General features: G+C 41.8%; 1 protein-coding gene across 2 annotated transcripts; it reads right to left on the bottom strand.

The window, feature by feature from the left end:
* Nucleotides 1-311: 311 nt before the first annotated feature.
* Nucleotides 312-17,880, bottom strand: LOC104689891 (protein POLR1D). Of its 2 annotated transcripts, none has more exons than XM_039565705.1 (3): nucleotides 17,756-17,880; nucleotides 9,774-9,848; nucleotides 312-1,661 (listed from the first exon to the last, which is right to left on the bottom strand). In XM_039565705.1, exons 1-3 carry the CDS (start codon nucleotides 17,779-17,781, stop codon nucleotides 1,376-1,378), a joined length of 387 nt encoding a protein of 128 aa, XP_039421639.1. In that variant the 5' UTR covers nucleotides 17,782-17,880; the 3' UTR covers nucleotides 312-1,375. The 2 variants fall into 2 exon arrangements, with proteins under 2 accessions (XP_039421639.1, XP_039421645.1); XM_039565711.1 differs by having other exon boundaries at nucleotides 9,774-9,844; nucleotides 17,756-17,845.
* Nucleotides 17,881-17,990: the final 110 nt, after the last annotated feature.

Genomic DNA, 17,990 nt, shown 5'->3' with positions numbered 1-17,990 from the left:
ACCCTGGCAGTCTCCAGAAGGCTCAACACCAGTATAACTACCTTCCCACTACTCAGAAGAGCAATTCCCAGCTCATGCACCAAAATCCAGCCAGAGCAGACCTCCACTTTGGCCGTCCCATGTCGCAGCTGACACGAGCTCTCCGAGAGTCAGGTAAGCGCAGAGAGGAGAGGTGCTCACATGCCTATAGGTGGCACTCTTGCTCTGACTCAACACGGAAGGGCCACGGAGCCCCGCTCCTCCTGTCCCTTGGAGGAGAGAGGCACATCTCACTTAAGAAACCCATCAAAAGCATTAATTCCACAGGGCACTTCCAATTAACATTTTCGATTTTATTGTCACACACTCAAAAACAAAACTATGTTGAAAACAATTATTTCTGAGAACAGTAAAATACAAAGTATTTCACACAGAAGTTTGTTGTTGTAACACAAACAGAAGTGAGACATAGAATATGCCAATGTGTATTATTTGTGCTCACAGTCACAAGTTTAAAAACTGTACCACTATAGAATTGTCACATAGGCTTGGAAAGTGAGCATTTGAATGTTTAAGCATCACCTCTGCATTTCTAGTATTACATATTTACTTCGAAACTTTCTAGCAGTAGACAGAGAACATGAAAATTTTGTCTTCAGGGTTTGTTTTGAAAGCACCGTGACAACAGACTGTTAAAACTACTTCCTTACAGAGGGAAGTCTAAACAGAGACAATTATTGCAGTTGCAGCTTTTTAGGGGTAATGTTTATTGTTATCTATGATAGGTTTGTGAATATACATTAACAAGCAAAGTCACTATTTCCCAGCAGTCCCTCCTGGAAAGCAAAACCAGCATTGCCCATTTAAAATTTGGGGTTTTTATACTAAAGAAAGCAATCTCTTCTATTCTATACAAAATGCATGTGCTTGGCCAGGCACTGACCAGCTTTCTCTTCTTCTACATTCTAAACCAAATAAGCAAAACTTCTTTATTGGCTAGCAGCAAAGAAGTTCTGCAAACTTCATGCAATAAATAGAATTCTGCTTAATTTAAATTTATTTCCAGAAGAGTGACATGACTAAATGATTTGTATTAGACAGTGACACACATATCACGCTTCATCACCAAGACCCTAAGCTTAGTCAGAAGGGGAGAGAGGAATGGAGTAAAGGGAATGTCTTTTCTAAAACAACTGAAAGTTTTATGCTGTACTTTGCTTTTCTCTTAAGTCCCAAAGGAAAGTTTCTAAAGCTACCTCAAGGTTACCTCTCACACAGGCAACTTGGTTCAACACGCAAGTTTGAACATCATCTCTTCCTGAAAAACTGAGACACCCCTGCTTTCCTATACTTAATGACATTCCTGACTTGTAACAACACATACTTGTCACTCTCCTCATCGCTTGCTTGATCGCTTTTCATGTTTATCCTTTGTGTGCTGGTTCCTGCTTTGGTGCCTTGGAGGAGAGTAGCTGACTCTCCTTCTGGACTGAAAGCTGGGTGTGTATGGGTGAATTCTGCGTTTCTTTGGTTTTTCTTCTTTCCTGCTTTTGTTTGGCTCAGACTCCTTATTGTCTTCCTTTTGCTCACGCTCTTGGTCTTGTTCTTTTTGAGATGGCAACGTGTTTTTGATGGTATTAATAAGAAATCTTTTATTTGTACCAGCAAGAGGACATTTCAACCTGTAAAGACATTTAAAAGTGATCAAAAGAGAAGGTAAAAATATCCCAAAACAAGTCTGAGATTTTAACTTCAGTGATTTTAAGACAGGTTTGTGATTTTGGCTTTCCTTGCATGCCACCTAGTGTAAACTCTCAGTACAGAAAGAGAAGTTCCAGATTATCTCCATTCTCCTTTTGTTTTACTCTTTATGGGAAGAAAACTATTTTACTTCAACACAGTGAAAATCCAAATGATTTTCACAAGGTAGTGTGTGCAGGGGGAAGCAAAGGATAATACATTTTAAGGTTGACGGTGCCTAACTTAGGTATTCAGAAATCAAGCATTTAGTAACATATTCTAAGTCAAATTGGAATGGTTTACAGAGATCATGATCTTCTAAAGGCAGCATTATCTAGTGAACTGTGATATTCAGAAAGTAAGATACATGGGAATGAAGAACCCAAATAGCTGTACCATAAACATATACATGAGACATACCAATTTAAACATATTTAGCAACCACCAAAGTGTTTAATTTCTTTTTCTTAAACAGTAAAGATACTTATCCAACTATTTTCCTTTTTTTTTTTACTTTCTCCTCTCACATCTTAACAATTTTGCACATAATTTATCAGCTAGTTTTAGTAAACAAGTATCGTAAATTTCATTAATCTTGTTGGTATCAGCTGCATTCTACTTATTTCCAATTTATCATCTCTTAAAGAACAGAATAAGAAAAAACAAGTTTGAATATGTTCCTACAGAAAGCAGAAATCACTCTGCAGGCTTTGTTTATATTTGGAGTCACTGTGGTGTTTGTCTTCAAAATATTTTTGAGACAAGTTATGGGACTACTTTTAAAAAAATCAGAGCTCTTAGAGATCACAGCCACTTACTGAATCAACCACAAAGACATGGAATCCTAACACCACAATGTTAAGATCATCTATTCTACTTGAATATTTTGTGTAAGTGTAGAAACTATACCCTAACTACTCAAAAACCTCTGACGCCTCTGAACAATCAGAGCTATCAGAACAAGCAAACTGCAACAAAGATCACATATGGTTATTTAGCACACTTCATGACTTAACTGGACATGGAATTTATCATGATGTTTTGCTTCAGGTCTGCCTACTAAGCATTCCTGATAATTGTTCTTTTCCTAAATCCTTTAAGAACTTGGGAGAGCAATTTTAGAAGTACACAGCCATGCTGTTTTATTTCTACTAGGTATTTTCTGGCGCTTTTATTGCATAGAATTTTAGAATTTTCTAAACTTTCTTCATATAAATCTACATTATTTTTCTCAAATCCTGGTTTTAAATAAATAAGATCTTTAACCTAGTATAACTCTTTTGTAAATTAGGGAAACTATTTATCCATTAATTGTATTACTGAGTAAAAACAAGAGGCTAATAAATGTCAGTAGAACAGGGTTTCTACTTCAAGCTACACCACCTATGAACACGGTGCTGAACGTGTCATGGCACAGGTTACACTCAAGACATAACACAAACCAGCTAACATTTAAGTCCTCTGTATATCTTATGTGAGCATTAAACTAAACATTTCCTACCAAGGAGGGCAACTTTCTGTAGGCTGCATCCAGGCAAAAACTACTTCACATTTGTTCTTCGTCTTTCTTTTTCTTAGGAGCTAATGCACTGATTGATTTAAGCACTCATATATATAATGCTAGAATGAGACAGTCAAAGTGCCAAAAATAAATTTGTCTGCTTGAAGCATTTACTTCTTTTTGACACTATGAGTGCTGCCTGAGCTATACTAAGAATGAAAACTGATGAGAAATGCAGGACTTGAGAGTCAGCTAAGAGATGCCATTAGTTTACCATCATACTGTGATTAAAGTGAGCCACCAGGCTTTCATGGAGCAGCAGTAAGTCATGGCACTGAAGCAAAACATTAGTTCTTAGTTTTATTGACCTCAGACTTCAACAAAGCAAATTCTACCTTTAAATCTTAAAGCAAACAAGATGTATGGCATGTGCTACATTACATACACACACACAAACGCATGTTTACATATAGCCATGGTATACATGGAACTGTGAAGATTGAAGTGAACTGTATTAATCCACTGATATCTTTGAGAGCATCTCTAATGGTGAGAAAATTGACATTTCCAAAGATCAGCCTTGGGTTTGCTGTACGGTCTGATCCTGCAGTGCTCAGTTCACAAATAGGTTTGCCCTCAGTGTGAGTTCTGAAGGGCTGGGAGGCAATCTCAGCCTGGGCATGGCGGAACACAATACTGCTGTGACCAGTAAACAGTGCCTCAGAACTGATTTGACAAGCTTTGCTTTAAAACAAACAAACCAACCAACAAACAAAAAGAACAACAACAAAGACATGTTAAAAGAACCTTAAAGTTCTGAACTGAAATGTGCCCCAAGCAGGGCTGCAGGCGTGAGTGAGACAAGCACACAAACTGCAATGCTAGAGCCATCCTGTCTACTAGACCCCTGTTCTGTAGCCGTGTATTCAGCCGTTGTAAGGTTCCCTTTTTGCTTTGCGTGCTCCAAAAGCTAAACCAAGCTATTTTCGCCAACAGAATCTTGCCTCCCTCCACAAATAAATCTCACACCCTCCAAAACCTCTCCACGATGCAATAACCAATGCAACGCATTGCATTTTGACAATGATAGTGCCTTTTGAGAAAAAAAATTAAATCCATCATTGTGAACATAGGTTACACCTCAACCTATTGACCCTTTAAGCCAACTTCTGTGCAGGAACACAGAATTTCTAATCAGTGCCTGTCATCCAGTGCAGTTCAGCACAGAAATGTACTACACAAGTTCTTAACAGTAAAAACATGCTGACACCATTTAAGACACAAGAGCACAGTGCCATGTGCCACAGTCTTGTCTCTGCTGAGTAACTGGACGTACTAAACAGGATTGGCACAGTCAGCCTCATCACACAGAGTAAAGCCATCTTTCCAAGAAAAAAGTTCACTATGAATGAACTGACAAGTACATTTCTACCATTTCCAAACTGCCATAGAAAATACCATATTTCAATAGAAGAGTGACTGAAGGGGGGGGAAGCAGCGACAGATAGCTTTGGCAAACCAACTAATCTATGCTGTTACCCTGTCACAGGGGACCTTACAAAAGAGGATGCCTCAGAGGACACTTAAAGCTTTGAAATACAGTCTTGGCAGCCAGGTGCAGCTGGCAGGACTTTGTAGGATCATAGACTCACCTGGTTTGGAAGGGACCTTAAAGATCATCAAGTTCCAACCCTGCAGATAGTAACACCTTCCACTAGACCAGGTTGCTCAGAGCTCCATCCTACCTGGCCTTAAACACTTCCAGAGATGGGGCATCCACAGCTTCTCTGGGCAATCTGTTCCAGCGACAACTTGACTTGGGATGTGCCCTGATTACAAGATTTTAACATATTTACTTTGCAATCTCTGTCTGTACCCTGTTTCTCCTCCTCCTCCTATTCAAATGAACGATGAGGGGAATCACATTGCAGTGTTTCTGCACAGTCACACAACACCCATTCGAAGACAAAATGCAACACAGCACTTCACAGTTCCAGTACCCTCATCATCATCATTCTGCATTCTGCTGTACTTCTAACAGATTCGGTATTGAACAGAAAGCTATCCATAGGAATGAAAGTGGTTTTAGGATTGCTTTACAAAAAAGAGAGTTGAAAAGAATTTAATGCTTCCAAAATTTTTTTGTTGTGATTTCAGCTGCTCTTACAATGCAGAGCTGAACAAACCTTCCAAAAATATCCTGTTTTCCAGTTCTTAATTTACATAAGCTTTTCAAGTAAGATGATCAGCTACATTTGATTTAGCTTTAGCTCACATTATCAGCATCTTTGAAGATCAGACCTATACACAAAAAAAGGCCTCTAGAACTTTTTTCACACAGTAACTTTTGTGGCATTTTAACTGCCTTTCTTGGTTAAAGTAAGAACAACTGCTTAAAATGGGACCTAACTTCACTGCTATAAAGAAGCTTATGGATTATCTACATAGAACCAAGAGAAACAATTGAAGGAAGCTGAACTTTTGGCTTCATTTTAACCAGACACAATGGAAACCCCCCAAATATCCTATTCCATCTATGTCAAATAGCCTCTGATGAAACAAAGAAATTTATCTAACCATTTCAAATGTTCTTACACTATTTTTCCACAACTTCTCACCCTGGATCCAACTGATCCCTTCAAATGTTAGCTTCCACACAGCTGCTCTGATGTCTTTTCTCATCTCAGAAGTTCCAGCATATCAGCATCATCACTAGTATTCAACCACAGATTCTGCTCTCTTCTGATCAACTATTCCAGGATTAAGACACCTTCAGAAGCAGGTTCTTCCTTACCCTTCTCTCACACATTTCCTTTCATTTGTGATTAGCTGTACTAATGCTTGAGCCAGATACATCAGCAGCAGGACCTACATCATGTGTTATCATAAGGATGCAGGAGACCCCCCAACAAGAATGACCAAGGCCACAGAGTACATACAAAAGGAACACTGCAGGAACTAGAAATACTGCCTTGCTGAATGAAATCTATAAATAAGAATATCAAGTATTTCTTAGATTCATTTACCATGGACCTACACACTGCCTATCTGAGCAGTCCCTGAGAGTATGGAGGCCAATGAGCTGAGACTCTTAACCAACTAAGAGATCATGCAGCCCACCGGCAATACTGACAGTTGCTCCATGTCCAGAGAGTCTCAGAGAATTACCCTTCCTGCACAAACTCTCGGCCAATATCACTGCCAACCTCCAAACAGGGACAAGCCTTTCTTCCACCAGCCTCTAACCCACACAGGTTGCAGCACCTGCCCATGTCATCCACATTAAACTTGTAAGACAATGTAACACCAGCAAAACATTCCCAAACTGGAAGAAATACTAACAACACTGTCCTGTGTTTCAAGGCTCAGTCTTTATATGAGAGACTGGGCTACAGGTTGACTGCTTCGTACATTTTTTCTGTACCTGTCAGCTAAACTGACAGGTTTATTTTAGTGTAGTATTTAGTTTATTTAGTGTAGTATAGTGTATTTTAGGCTCCAGCAACAGCTGACTATCCATCTCAAACGATGAGACAGCAAAAGGTTAGGCAGGGGTGCTTGGGGAACTTTTTTGAAAGTTTTTGTGGAGAACTAATCACACTGGACAGTAACAGAGCAATAGCTTGAACCTGAAAGCAGTTCCAAAACACCGTTCAGAGGCTTGCTGGCTAAGGTTTTGCTGCCATCAACATCCACCAGGAGACACTACTCCTTTGTACTGGTATGCACAGTATAGTCACCCCACCCAGGAATGCCACTTCTCCATACACCTCCCTTTGACCAACTTCTGTCAAATGCCACTGACTCCAGAAATGTATTTCCCAGTATTCAACAGCTGCTGGAAAGCAACATAAACTGGAATCAGTGAAGTATGAGCAGTAGTAGCCTCTGCTTCTCCTTACCCAAAGACAGATGGCAGAACAAATCTTTTCTTCATAGGCCGAGCTGCTTCAACTTTCCAGTGCCAATGCAGGACTGATGGCCTTACACTAGATGTCTCCAGGGTTTGTGCATCTCTTCTCCAGGACTCCTCTGACAAAGGGCTGAGGAATCCCAGAAGTCCTCATGAAACACACCTGTAAGTATTTTGAGTTTGGCAAGGAAGGAAGGTTTTGCGTTTTACCTGTTAACACTGTGCTTTTAGACAAGTTGATGATGACCTTGTCTTTGCTTCTACCAGTTACGATTTCGTGGATCTGGTCTACTAATACACATTTTCATGAACTAACTTTTCTGCTCATTTCATTTGCTATCCACAGAGCTCTGAGCAGCAGTTACCTTCTTCTCAGTAGTTTACACCTTGCAAGGTAACATATCAGTCCTGGATATAATTTCTGAAGGCCTTCAGGATTTACTTTTTTCCAGGATCAGTTACACTTGATAGCATTTTGCTGGAGTATGATACTCAACTGAGCACAGTTAAGTTTTCTTAACTTTTTCTTTCATTTTATCCCCCACATCTATATGCAATACCCAGCTGTTGGGCCAGTTCAGAAGCACCAGAACAGTGTAACAGGGCATAAAAATATTAAAGAGGTGAGAGTAGTGGCAGCTTGCAGCTGCTGTTCAGTCCGTTGTGCCTGCAGAACTGAACAGCAAAGACTTACTGGGAGTTTGCCTTTGGGGGGCTTTATACTTTCCCTTACAGCCACACACACCAGCCGTACACTAGCCTATTCCAAACCCTACAGCAGCAGATTTGTGACAAATGGGACTACTACCAGTCTAGGGATAAATTCAGTGACATAAAAGTCCCTGGAGATGCATTACATACAAAGAAATCATCCCTGAGAGCACGATATCCTGAGCTGCAGAAGAAGTACCTTGAAGAAGGTACGACAGAGCGTATTCAGAAACAAAGATATTCAGCAAAGCACTTCTTAGGCACCGGGCATGGGCCACTGATGGAGACAGGGCACTACACTTTGACCTAGTATAGGTGTTCTCAGGTACCACTGCAGTCTTCAGAAAGTACTTCAACAGCCTCAGTTCAGGATATCACCATGCCAATCCCTACATCCCTGTGTCCCTCTGCCTAAAGCCTTCTTGACAGTCCTTTCCTCCTACAGCTTTAACAGAACCCTGGCCTAGCCAGACACCATTAATCTGCAACTGCACTGAAGAACAGGCCACCCTTGGCTATCCCATCTCCTGGCAGGTCTCGGGCATCAGGCTTTAGCAAACTGCATCCCGAGCTGATCATCACAGCCAGCTGAACAGGACCACTACCCTTTTACAAACAAGGAATAAGAAGGAGCCACACTCAGGAGCAGACGCCCATACACTCTCCTGGCAGGTATTCCAGACTGAACAAGTGGCAGCAAAATTGTACAGGGACACCTGATTATCTCTCTGAAGAAATCAGCTTGGAATCAGCTTGGAAATTCTCAGTATCTGGATGCATGCAACACTTCATGGTGCTAACTATGTGCATTGGCCACATGGCTAGGCTGACAGGGTCAAAGCACGGTGGATCAGTACAGCTATAGCCAATCTGGGGGATTAAACCAATTAAGCTACTTTAACAGAAAGGGTACAAACTGCATCCCTAGAAGAAATACTGAGTAAAACATACAGAAAACCCCAACCTGTTTGGAAACATAAAGGAGTAACTTTTTTATCAGCAAGGCACTATTTTAATCTCTTCAGAGCTACTAAAACAAACAGATAACTGAGCTGAGAACTTCATGAACAGTGCAAGCTTATCTCTTGCTACTGCTGATGGAGGAAGCCAAACCTTACCTACAAGTGCGTTTAGTGCAGTCAACTGGTGCACTACTTGCGTGAACATCCCTAGATCCAACAGCTTCTTATCAAAGTCATATACACTATGTCATGATGAATGACTCTCCTCAGCATGTTATTACTTCTCTAATTACAATTACATGCATTACATTCCATGACAATCTAGCTGTAAAATCTGGAATACTGCATTGAAGAATCAACGCTGTATTTAAGATTTAAATACTGTGATTCTTTTCCCAGTTACTATACAAATCAGCCCCTGGGTTTTAGGGTTTTTTTAGTATTAAAAAGTAACCCTCTCCCAAAACTGGATTATACATTTGAGTTCAATGAGTTCATTTTTGGCTACAATTTACAGATGAATTGTCTACTAAAGGATAGTTTGTTATTTTATTAGTACAAAGCTTTAGGTTTCCTTGTCAGGTTATGAATTCTTTTCACTTAAAACAGAGTCCAACCCAGGAACATGTAGCTAGTATGTAAGTACATGCACAATGAAGACAACTGGCATTTTAAAGACTCATGAGGTTCCAACCCAAACTTTGCAATTCCATCTATTATAAGAACATATTCCCAATTTTCCAATTGCTTTGTCTTCAACACATTCAGACAAGCAATTTCACGCAGACAGAATTTACCTGCACTTCTTTCTTATTTAGACTGGAATTTTTGCCCAAATTAACATGTGGATGAACATGAATTATTTAAACATGAAACACATAAAAAGGTAGAGACTTCTCTCACACAATAAATATAAGATTTATTTTGGCATCAGCTGTAGCATTCATTTCCTTTCGGCACAACTTACCAACCCATAGCTCCCATTGTTTCAGCTCTAGTTCTCCCACGTTTTGCCTCTTTAAGTAACTCTTCCACAGCCTTCCTAAGAAAGAGAAAAAGAAAAAGGTCACCACTTGTGGAACACAGGAAGATGCCACTTTATGCACTTAGGCAAATAAAGCAGATAGCTTTATTCACTGTAGTGAATTAAGCAATAAAGAAGCTACCAAAATCACCTTGACTTTAAGATAATTCAGATTCCTATGCACCAAGATTAAGAGACACATTCTGAAGTACTGAAACTAACAAAAGTTGTTGCAAATACAAAAACTGTAATACTGAATGAAGAACAGGACTTGGCACACTTCAAATCCTTTTTAAGCACACTTCTGACTGTGAGGACAAGTTGCATGTCCCGTCATACCACAGGCACTCATGGAAACAGAGTATCTCCCAGGTAAGCTATCATCTCTGGGCGATACCTGCTCCAAGATGCCAAGCACAGCATCAGCAACCTCACCAGCTACTACCGCCTTCCCACTAAGAGAAGAAATGTGTGTGGGATGGCTACTTGCAAGAACACCAAAAAAAAAGGTGAAAAACACAGGCTGTACCACTGGAATGTGACAGATGTTGCATTCACAGATCTTCATGAAATTACAGCAAAATTTATTTTTTTTCTCCAGACCCAGAACTTGCTATCTGAGCATCCTGAGCTAGGTTATAGTGATAACAACAGGAACACATGGCATTTATAGAAGCTTGTCCTGAGCCTTCAAATAGCAATGTCAGACAAAGGTGAGGAAAAAGGAGAAGAAAGTGTCTGACTTTTAATTACCAGTTACCAAACTTGGTGATTCTCTTTCTGAGAAAAGCCTGTCATTATTATGGTACTATAAAATCTGTCACAATTTATAATTGAAATAATAAACCAAAGAATCTGAGCTACAAAGCACTAATAAAACACACACATAAGTATTTAAAACAGCTATGATTCAGTCTTAGGGAAAAGATCATAATAAATTAATATGGTGACACCAATTCTATTAACTTAGGTAGGAATTACACACCTTTAAGTATTTGAGACTTTTTTTGTTATATCAAAGCTCAGACTGACCTGGCATCCATCTTAGTAGCCTTCTAGGTCCACACCTTCATTATCAACATTGTTTCCTAATATTGTTCTTTCAACATCACCCTTTTTCACTGCGCCTTTACAAAGCCCTTTCAGCTTGCATGGACAAATGAAATGCAATGCTCAGATCCTCTTTGAAATCGTATGTTTCCACTCACTGAACTTATATCCTCTACACAAGTAAGCCAAAAGCTACGCAAACAAGTTTTTAAAATTTGCTTTTAGAGGCCTCGCAGGACTCCACATTCCTCACTCTCTTCATTTTTACAGCTTGGTTACAATACAAACAGTTCCATGGCTGCCAGCTTCAATTCTAAGGGCAGCAGCATGAGCAAAGGGAATACAGCATGCAACTTTCACATGAGAACCATCCAAACACTGGGGGACTGACGGGAGGGAAAATTAGGGACAGGGGCACATTTAAGAATCCTGTCATCATTCTGACATCTTTTATAGCAAGCACCACTTAAAACTTGCTGTGGCAATTATTTTTGGGCAATCAAGCTACAGAATTACAGCAACATGAAGGTACAAGCAGTGATATTTTTATCTTCAAGAGTATGGTACAAGACCTATTTACATTTCTGAGGGATTAGACTTTTTCCTCTTTCTATATTCCAAGGTTACAGGCAAAGCTCCCATTGCATATACCCTAATAACCAGTATCATTAATGCATGTGTCAAAAGAATAATGTTAAAGGCTCCTAGTCAGGCAAAATGAGAAGTACTTTCTATTCCTCACTCGGGGAAGAGCTTCATCTTTTTTTTCCAAAAGGTTAAATGAATAGACTGAAAAAATGAATAAATAATAATAAATAATATTATTATAATATAATGTAATAAAGAGGCATGTCTGATAGTTACAGGCAATGAAAACACCATGTTATTACAGAGACCACCCAATGTCTGTGATTACAGATGACTGTCAGAAGAAGACGTATCATGCTGGATCCGACAACCGAGAGGCCAGACAGTCACAGCCCCACGTCCAGGTCCAACCAGTAGCAAGGCTGAAAAATCTGCTCCTAAGAGGCAGATACACACACCACGCACTTACACTGCTGGCCACATCAATCACAGACAGACACACAGAGTGCTCACACCGACAGCTTCATCCTGCTCTTCTCTCCAGCTGGGTGTGGGAGTCCAAGACATCAGCCCAACTGCACGGCTGGTACAGACCACCACGCAAGGCTGACTGGGACACCCTGGTCCCCCAATATCCAACTCCACTGCGGTCTTGCCTGTGAAGACACAGGCATACATACACATCTCACCCCCGACCCTACAGTCTCTCCAGCTGCTGACCAGGACTCCCTGGTGGCCCCAACAGCTAGCTCCTCCTGGCTCTTGGAGATACAAGCTTACACACCAGCTCTCTCCTTATTCACCCACTTACCAGCTACTCCAGCTTGATCTTCACCAGCAGCCACTTGGTCCCATACTTGCTCCAGTACTACAACACAGATAAACAAGTCCCCAGTTCCACTTCAGGGACTAACATTTGGTTTTACTCCCTCCATGAAATGTCCCCAGTTGGTCTGGAGACCAGGAGTGCCCCAGGCTGCCAGCCCAGGGTCCAAGCCCAACTACTGGCATCCAAACCTTCACATGTTCCAGTTGCTGGCACCATGGACACATGGTCCCTCTGACCCACAGTCTGACTGTAGCTGCTAGCGCTGAGATGTACACCTTCTCCCCTCAGAGGCCCTCACCCAAGAGAGAATTAGAAAGGAATTTAACTGGCAGACAGGACAGGCTGTGATGATTAGGCATAGGGCATGGCCAGACAGGAGTACCAACCAGCAGCCTATACACATATGACCAGACCTTTTTATCCCCTTATTCCTCTATTTTCCCACTCTTACTTCTCCCCAAATCACTTGAACTTCCCGCTTTCCCTGTCTTTGGTTCCTCCCCTACACATCCCAAAATAATCCATGAGTTAATCAACACATACAGGTAACCAGGGCGTGGATTTCTTTCCTTACCTCACTAACAAGGCCAGGCGGCATGGACGTGTGGGGATACAGGCTCTGTTAGGCTCAGTACATCCTGGTGGCCAGGGGAGCCCACTGCCCGCCCCAGTTTACCAGAGGGCCTCGCACACGTGCAGTTCATCACCTTTGCTGTACTTTATGTCATCTCTCGGCTTTTGATCTCTCTCTCCCAGCAGGAGGCTCAAGCCTGTCTGTGAAAATGCCTCTTAAGTCTCTGGTAACATTTATGTTATCTCTACAGCTCTGTCAAACCAGACAGAGTATAACCAGCAGTAGGCATAATATGTGAAGTTTTCCCACACTGATATTCTTAGCATTCCCAGCTGCAACATCACTTGAGCAAACTATTCCCTCCCCTTGCCAAATCTTCCATTTTTGACCCTTTCCTCCCAACGTGCCATATGTGATCACAAACTGCTTTTCTTCTGCATCCCACAACCCCTCCCACAACCCTATGCAGCAATGCCCTTGAGTCCCAAAGATGCTCCAGCACTGACTCCTCTTGATGGGTATCATGCCTGGAGGCCCAGGCTATCTTTCGGGATCAGCCCTGGAGTGCGAGGGGGGCGCAAAGAAGACATCCATTTCTCTCTGACCTTACTGTGGGTTCCTACCCACCAGCTCCTCTGGGCTCATGGAGATGGAACTCTGATGGGCTGGTAATTCTTGGCATGGGCCTGGGAGAAGCCAGGACTGGGTGCTATTTGGGCTCCCCCCATCCATCATGGTCTCTCTGTAGTCCTCACTGGGAGCTTTTGGCACATAACCTAAAAAACCCTGCCATCTCCACCCATGCCATCGTCTCATTAAAGATCCTGATGAGAACTCTAACGAAAATGTATCTACTGGACTTGCTTTACAGCACAGTCAGCTACAGAAGTGCACAGACCTGAAGTAGGAGGGCAGTGTTCATATTCAACATCTCCCAGTCAGAGAAGGGACATCTTTAACAAACACATCTTCGTGAAAGCATTAATAACTGTTTGCAGTCTATTCCACTACTATTCAAGCTCAAAGACCAAGCTTCTCTACTGTAATCGACAAAAATCACACTTAAGCCTACTTCCTGAGGCACTCTAGGTCCTGACAGCAAGATGCAAGCTCAGGAAAAACAATTAGCAATTTTTAAAATCAATTTCCTCAAAGCACTTTTATGCTAACGATACAATTTATTTTTAACTGTGCATGGGGCTAGAAATAGAAGTGAATGTTGGTATTCCAATTACAGCTGAATAATTAATATCAAGATCTTCAGTCAAACAAATGACTGAAGACACTGACAGTGTTATTTAAAATTAACTCCCGTGAGCTGGTCCTATCTGCTCACCCTTACTAAGAAAACTGATGAAAATGGAAGTCAGGAATAAAACCTAGGCCACAACTGTAAGAGCAAGAATGAAAAGAGGCACAAATACACCACAAGCTTTCTAACATTTGTTCAAAGGCAAAGGCATTCCACACCAGGCACATGAATGCTCTCAGTCTTTGTTGATCAGGTTTTGTACTTATTTAAACATTCTACTTGTCAATCTTGTGCTATTTGCAGTACATTTCTGTGCTGATATTCTCACCAGCCCGAACATACCACTCCATTTCAAACACCAATCTTAGCTTACAGACCACTTTTTTTTTTTTTTTTTTTGCCAGGAGTATGGAATACTGAATCCTGACACTTGACACTGTTAAAATCAACAGTAAGAACCATCAGTTTTCTCCAAGGCACAAAGCTTGCTTGCTAAAAAGCATAGCTGGGCTGTCTGTGCAGCAAAAATATTAATTATTGATTCTCAACTCAACTACAGGCCTCTTGTTACAGAATTATAGCCTTCTTTGTGATTCAGAGCAGCATCTCCTTAGGAAACACTTAATCCCAAGTAAATGATGCTCTAAACAAGCTTGGCAGGCACTTTTAATAAGTATGATATCCAAAGTTGAGAAATATTTGTAGCTATTGAAAGACAGAATGGATTATGGAAGGGTTTGGACACACAGTCTAACCAAGCCACTTCATCTGTACTTGAAGAGAAATGATGCAACTTCTGTGCTTCAAACACACAGAACTACCATGACAATCATTTAGGAAGAAGGGAATTAATTTTTTTTTTTTTAGATAGGAATGAAAATGGTGAGCTCTGTAGTATCCCAATGGATGTTTAGCTGAAATAAACTAGGAAAAGCACATACAGGCACTTGCAGAGGAAACAAACTGAACAGCTCCTTCTGGCTGGTTTGCAACTTCTTTCACCTCCTTCTTGGGTCATAACTTTACAAGTTATCATTATACGTTAACAGAACTTAGAATTTTCTTAAGAATCAATGGAATCTCAAGGCTCAAGTGTCTTCACTGACGTACCAGCAAGTTCACAGGAGCAAGCCTCAGTTCATACCTCCATCAAAGGTTTTGGGTGAGATGGAGCAGAGGATGTAATTCAGCAGAATGTAGCAAATATTACTATTTTACACACCTGTGGTATTTACAGCTTTCAGAGTTTTAAAATCCACAGAATGCAACAGTCACACAGGGATTTATAAGTTAGTACTCAGCTTTCTAGGAAAACTTCATATTAAAGTGAGGAAAACATCAAAAGTATGATCAAGCGAGAGTCAGACATGGTAAAATTGAAAAACAATATCAGGAAATGAAGCAGTAAGGATCAAATAGAAGAAACTAGATGAAGAGACTTCTCCTTAGATAGTCAATATAAAAAAAATAGGACAACTGACTTAACAGATCACTTTTTGGAATACTGGGACACAAAATTAATTTCTGACCTGAAAAAGCATGCACAAAACCAGTTACACTTCCTTCTCCCTCACGGTAAATTAAATAAAAACCACATGTACAAAACCCTTAAGTTTTTCTTTAAGATTTGTGCATTGCAAGACAAGCCTGAATTCAGAGACAAACTACTCAAAATATTCCACATAAACCTGCTTTTAAAGACTCAAAATCCACCCAAAGTAGTTAACACTGTGGCTACAGAACAGAAATGCCATTAATTGTATGCTAAAGCCATATTACAAACCCCCTAAAAATTATAAGCCTAAACTACCATTGCTACACTATTCACAGGAGAGTATGAGCTACAGGTTATTGAATAGGAATCTAAGGCATAATGTCTGTAACCCAAAGGACAAAGAAAGGTCTGTATTAGACTGGAAGGGGTCTGTATTGAAGAGTGTACATGGAAGCATATCTAGAGTGAATAACACCCAAGTACGACATCTAAATGCACACAGCACAAGCTCAGTTCAGGGTGCTACTACCAAACTGAGCTGTTATGAAAACTTAAGGTATGAAAAAGTAACCAATGATAGACGGATCCAGGACAGAAAAGAGTTAATTGTCAAGTGCACTACGTTGTAGTTACAATGTGTTTGGAGCCGACTGAACACACTCTGAAGTGAACAGTGGCATGGATTGGTGACACCAGACAGCTAAACCCTCCTGCGTACCCTTTGGTAAGTGTCACTGAGCTTCATCCTCATCTACCACGCGGCCACAGAAAAGGAATAGCAAATCCCAGCTTGGACCGAACCATTAAGGCAGGGTAAAACCTTAGCTCCTGGGAAGAAGAGCATTAATATCAGGAGGAGACTGTGGAGCAGTTGGCCTTAGCTGGTGAGTGAGCAGCTATGTCCTGAACTGCCCAGAGAACCCCAGGTCCCTGGCATGGCAATAGCAACCAGAAGTCAGTGTGGAAGAACAGTGACATAGTTTCAATTTGCCATGAACGAAAATGTTTAAGTTTGGAATGGCACTAGTAAAAAAAACATTCATGCATACACAGAAAGAAGCTTTAATTATTAAACTGATGATCTGAGAGCAGAAGTAGCTTAGCAACTATTAAAAGCCTCTTAGAAAGCATTATGCTCTCTAGCCCTTCCACTGTCCCAGTGCTATTGCTTTTGGCACATTTCATATACATGCCAGATATAAAGAGAATAAAGTTATTTTCTACAAGCATACTCAGACACAGTTTCTTAAAAGTTAAAGGTGAGAACCATGAGGAGAACAGTTCAGAAAGCTTCTGGTCATCATGTCACTGTAACAGTTGTTTTAAACAGCCATAAGGAAAGTGAACAACCCAGAACTACGCTTGCAAAAAGAAAAAAATTCCGATCACACAAATAGGGCTATTTTGCAAAAAAATTTGTGATATAAACACCAAAAGTCTATTCCTAAAACACAATTAAGAGAAGCCTACTTTGAGTATCCAAATATAGAAATCTATGTTTTATTCCTCAGTGTTTGCTCGGGAGGACTGCAACTCAAAACGTGCAGCAAGACAAATCCACTGGTCCCAACGAAATGCCACGTAGAAAACAATTTTATTTTGTGACAAAATAACTGCCAAGCATTTTATATTTTCTTGATACCGGGACAGGGGAAATTCAACAACTGGTCAACAAGCACATCTCCAGCACTGAAAATTGAAATTTGGGATTTGAAAAATTTATTTTACCTAGTACACAATTCATCAAATTGTAACTGATGAGGGGTGAACCACCCACGACTTTCCAGTCTTGTCTCTAAGCGATACCAGCACGCACCCAAAGTTCTGTGCGGAAGACACGGCAGAAGCAGCTCCAGGCCGCGCTCCCCTCGAGGCGCACCCGCACCGCACAGCCCACAGGAGGGGCAGTCTGGGGACAGCGGGCAGAGCCCGGCGGAGCTCGGGGCCCGTTCTGCACCGCGGACCACTCGGGCCGGGAGGAGCCGCCCCACGGCCGCCGCCAGCCCGCATCGGCCCCAGCCCAGCGCTGCCCGGGCCTCGCGGGGCGGGAGGCGGTGCTGGGCCCAGGGCGACGCAGCAGCCCCGCAGAGGCCGCTCGCCCTCGGGGCCGGTTCTCCCACTATCGCTCGTCCCTCACCTCTCCAGCTCCGGGTCCTCCTCCATGGCTCCCCCACCGTCCCCCACTGCGACTCCTCAGGCGCAGGCCGGCGCCATCACCCGCTGTCGGCCGTGCGGGGCGGGGCAGCGGGGCGGGCGTAGGCAACGGCGAGGACCCCGGCAGGAGGAGCCGGGGCGGGGCGAGCCGGGCCCCGCCACACCCCGCCGGGCACCTGCAGCACCGGTGGTCGCGCCCCGCGCCAAAAGGAGAGCGG

Source organism: Corvus cornix, chromosome 1 (assembly GCF_000738735.6).
Source record: "Corvus cornix cornix isolate S_Up_H32 chromosome 1, ASM73873v5, whole genome shotgun sequence".
NCBI classification, from domain to species: domain Eukaryota; kingdom Metazoa; phylum Chordata; class Aves; order Passeriformes; family Corvidae; genus Corvus; species Corvus cornix.
Note: the sequence above shows the minus strand (reverse complement) of the source record. Positions and strands in the feature narration are given on the sequence as shown.

Coding starts and splice junctions, on each gene's coding strand:
- LOC104689891 (XM_039565705.1), bottom strand. CDS start 17,781: ATGGAGGAGGACCCGGAGCTGGAGAG. Junction 9,849..17,755: donor GAGGACCCGGAGCTGGAGAG/GTGAGGGACGAG, acceptor TCTCTTTCTTAG/GAAGGCTGTGGAAGAGTTAC. Junction 1,662..9,773: donor ACAATGGGAGCTATGGGTTG/GTAAGTTGTGCC, acceptor ATGTCTTTACAG/GTTGAAATGTCCTCTTGCTG.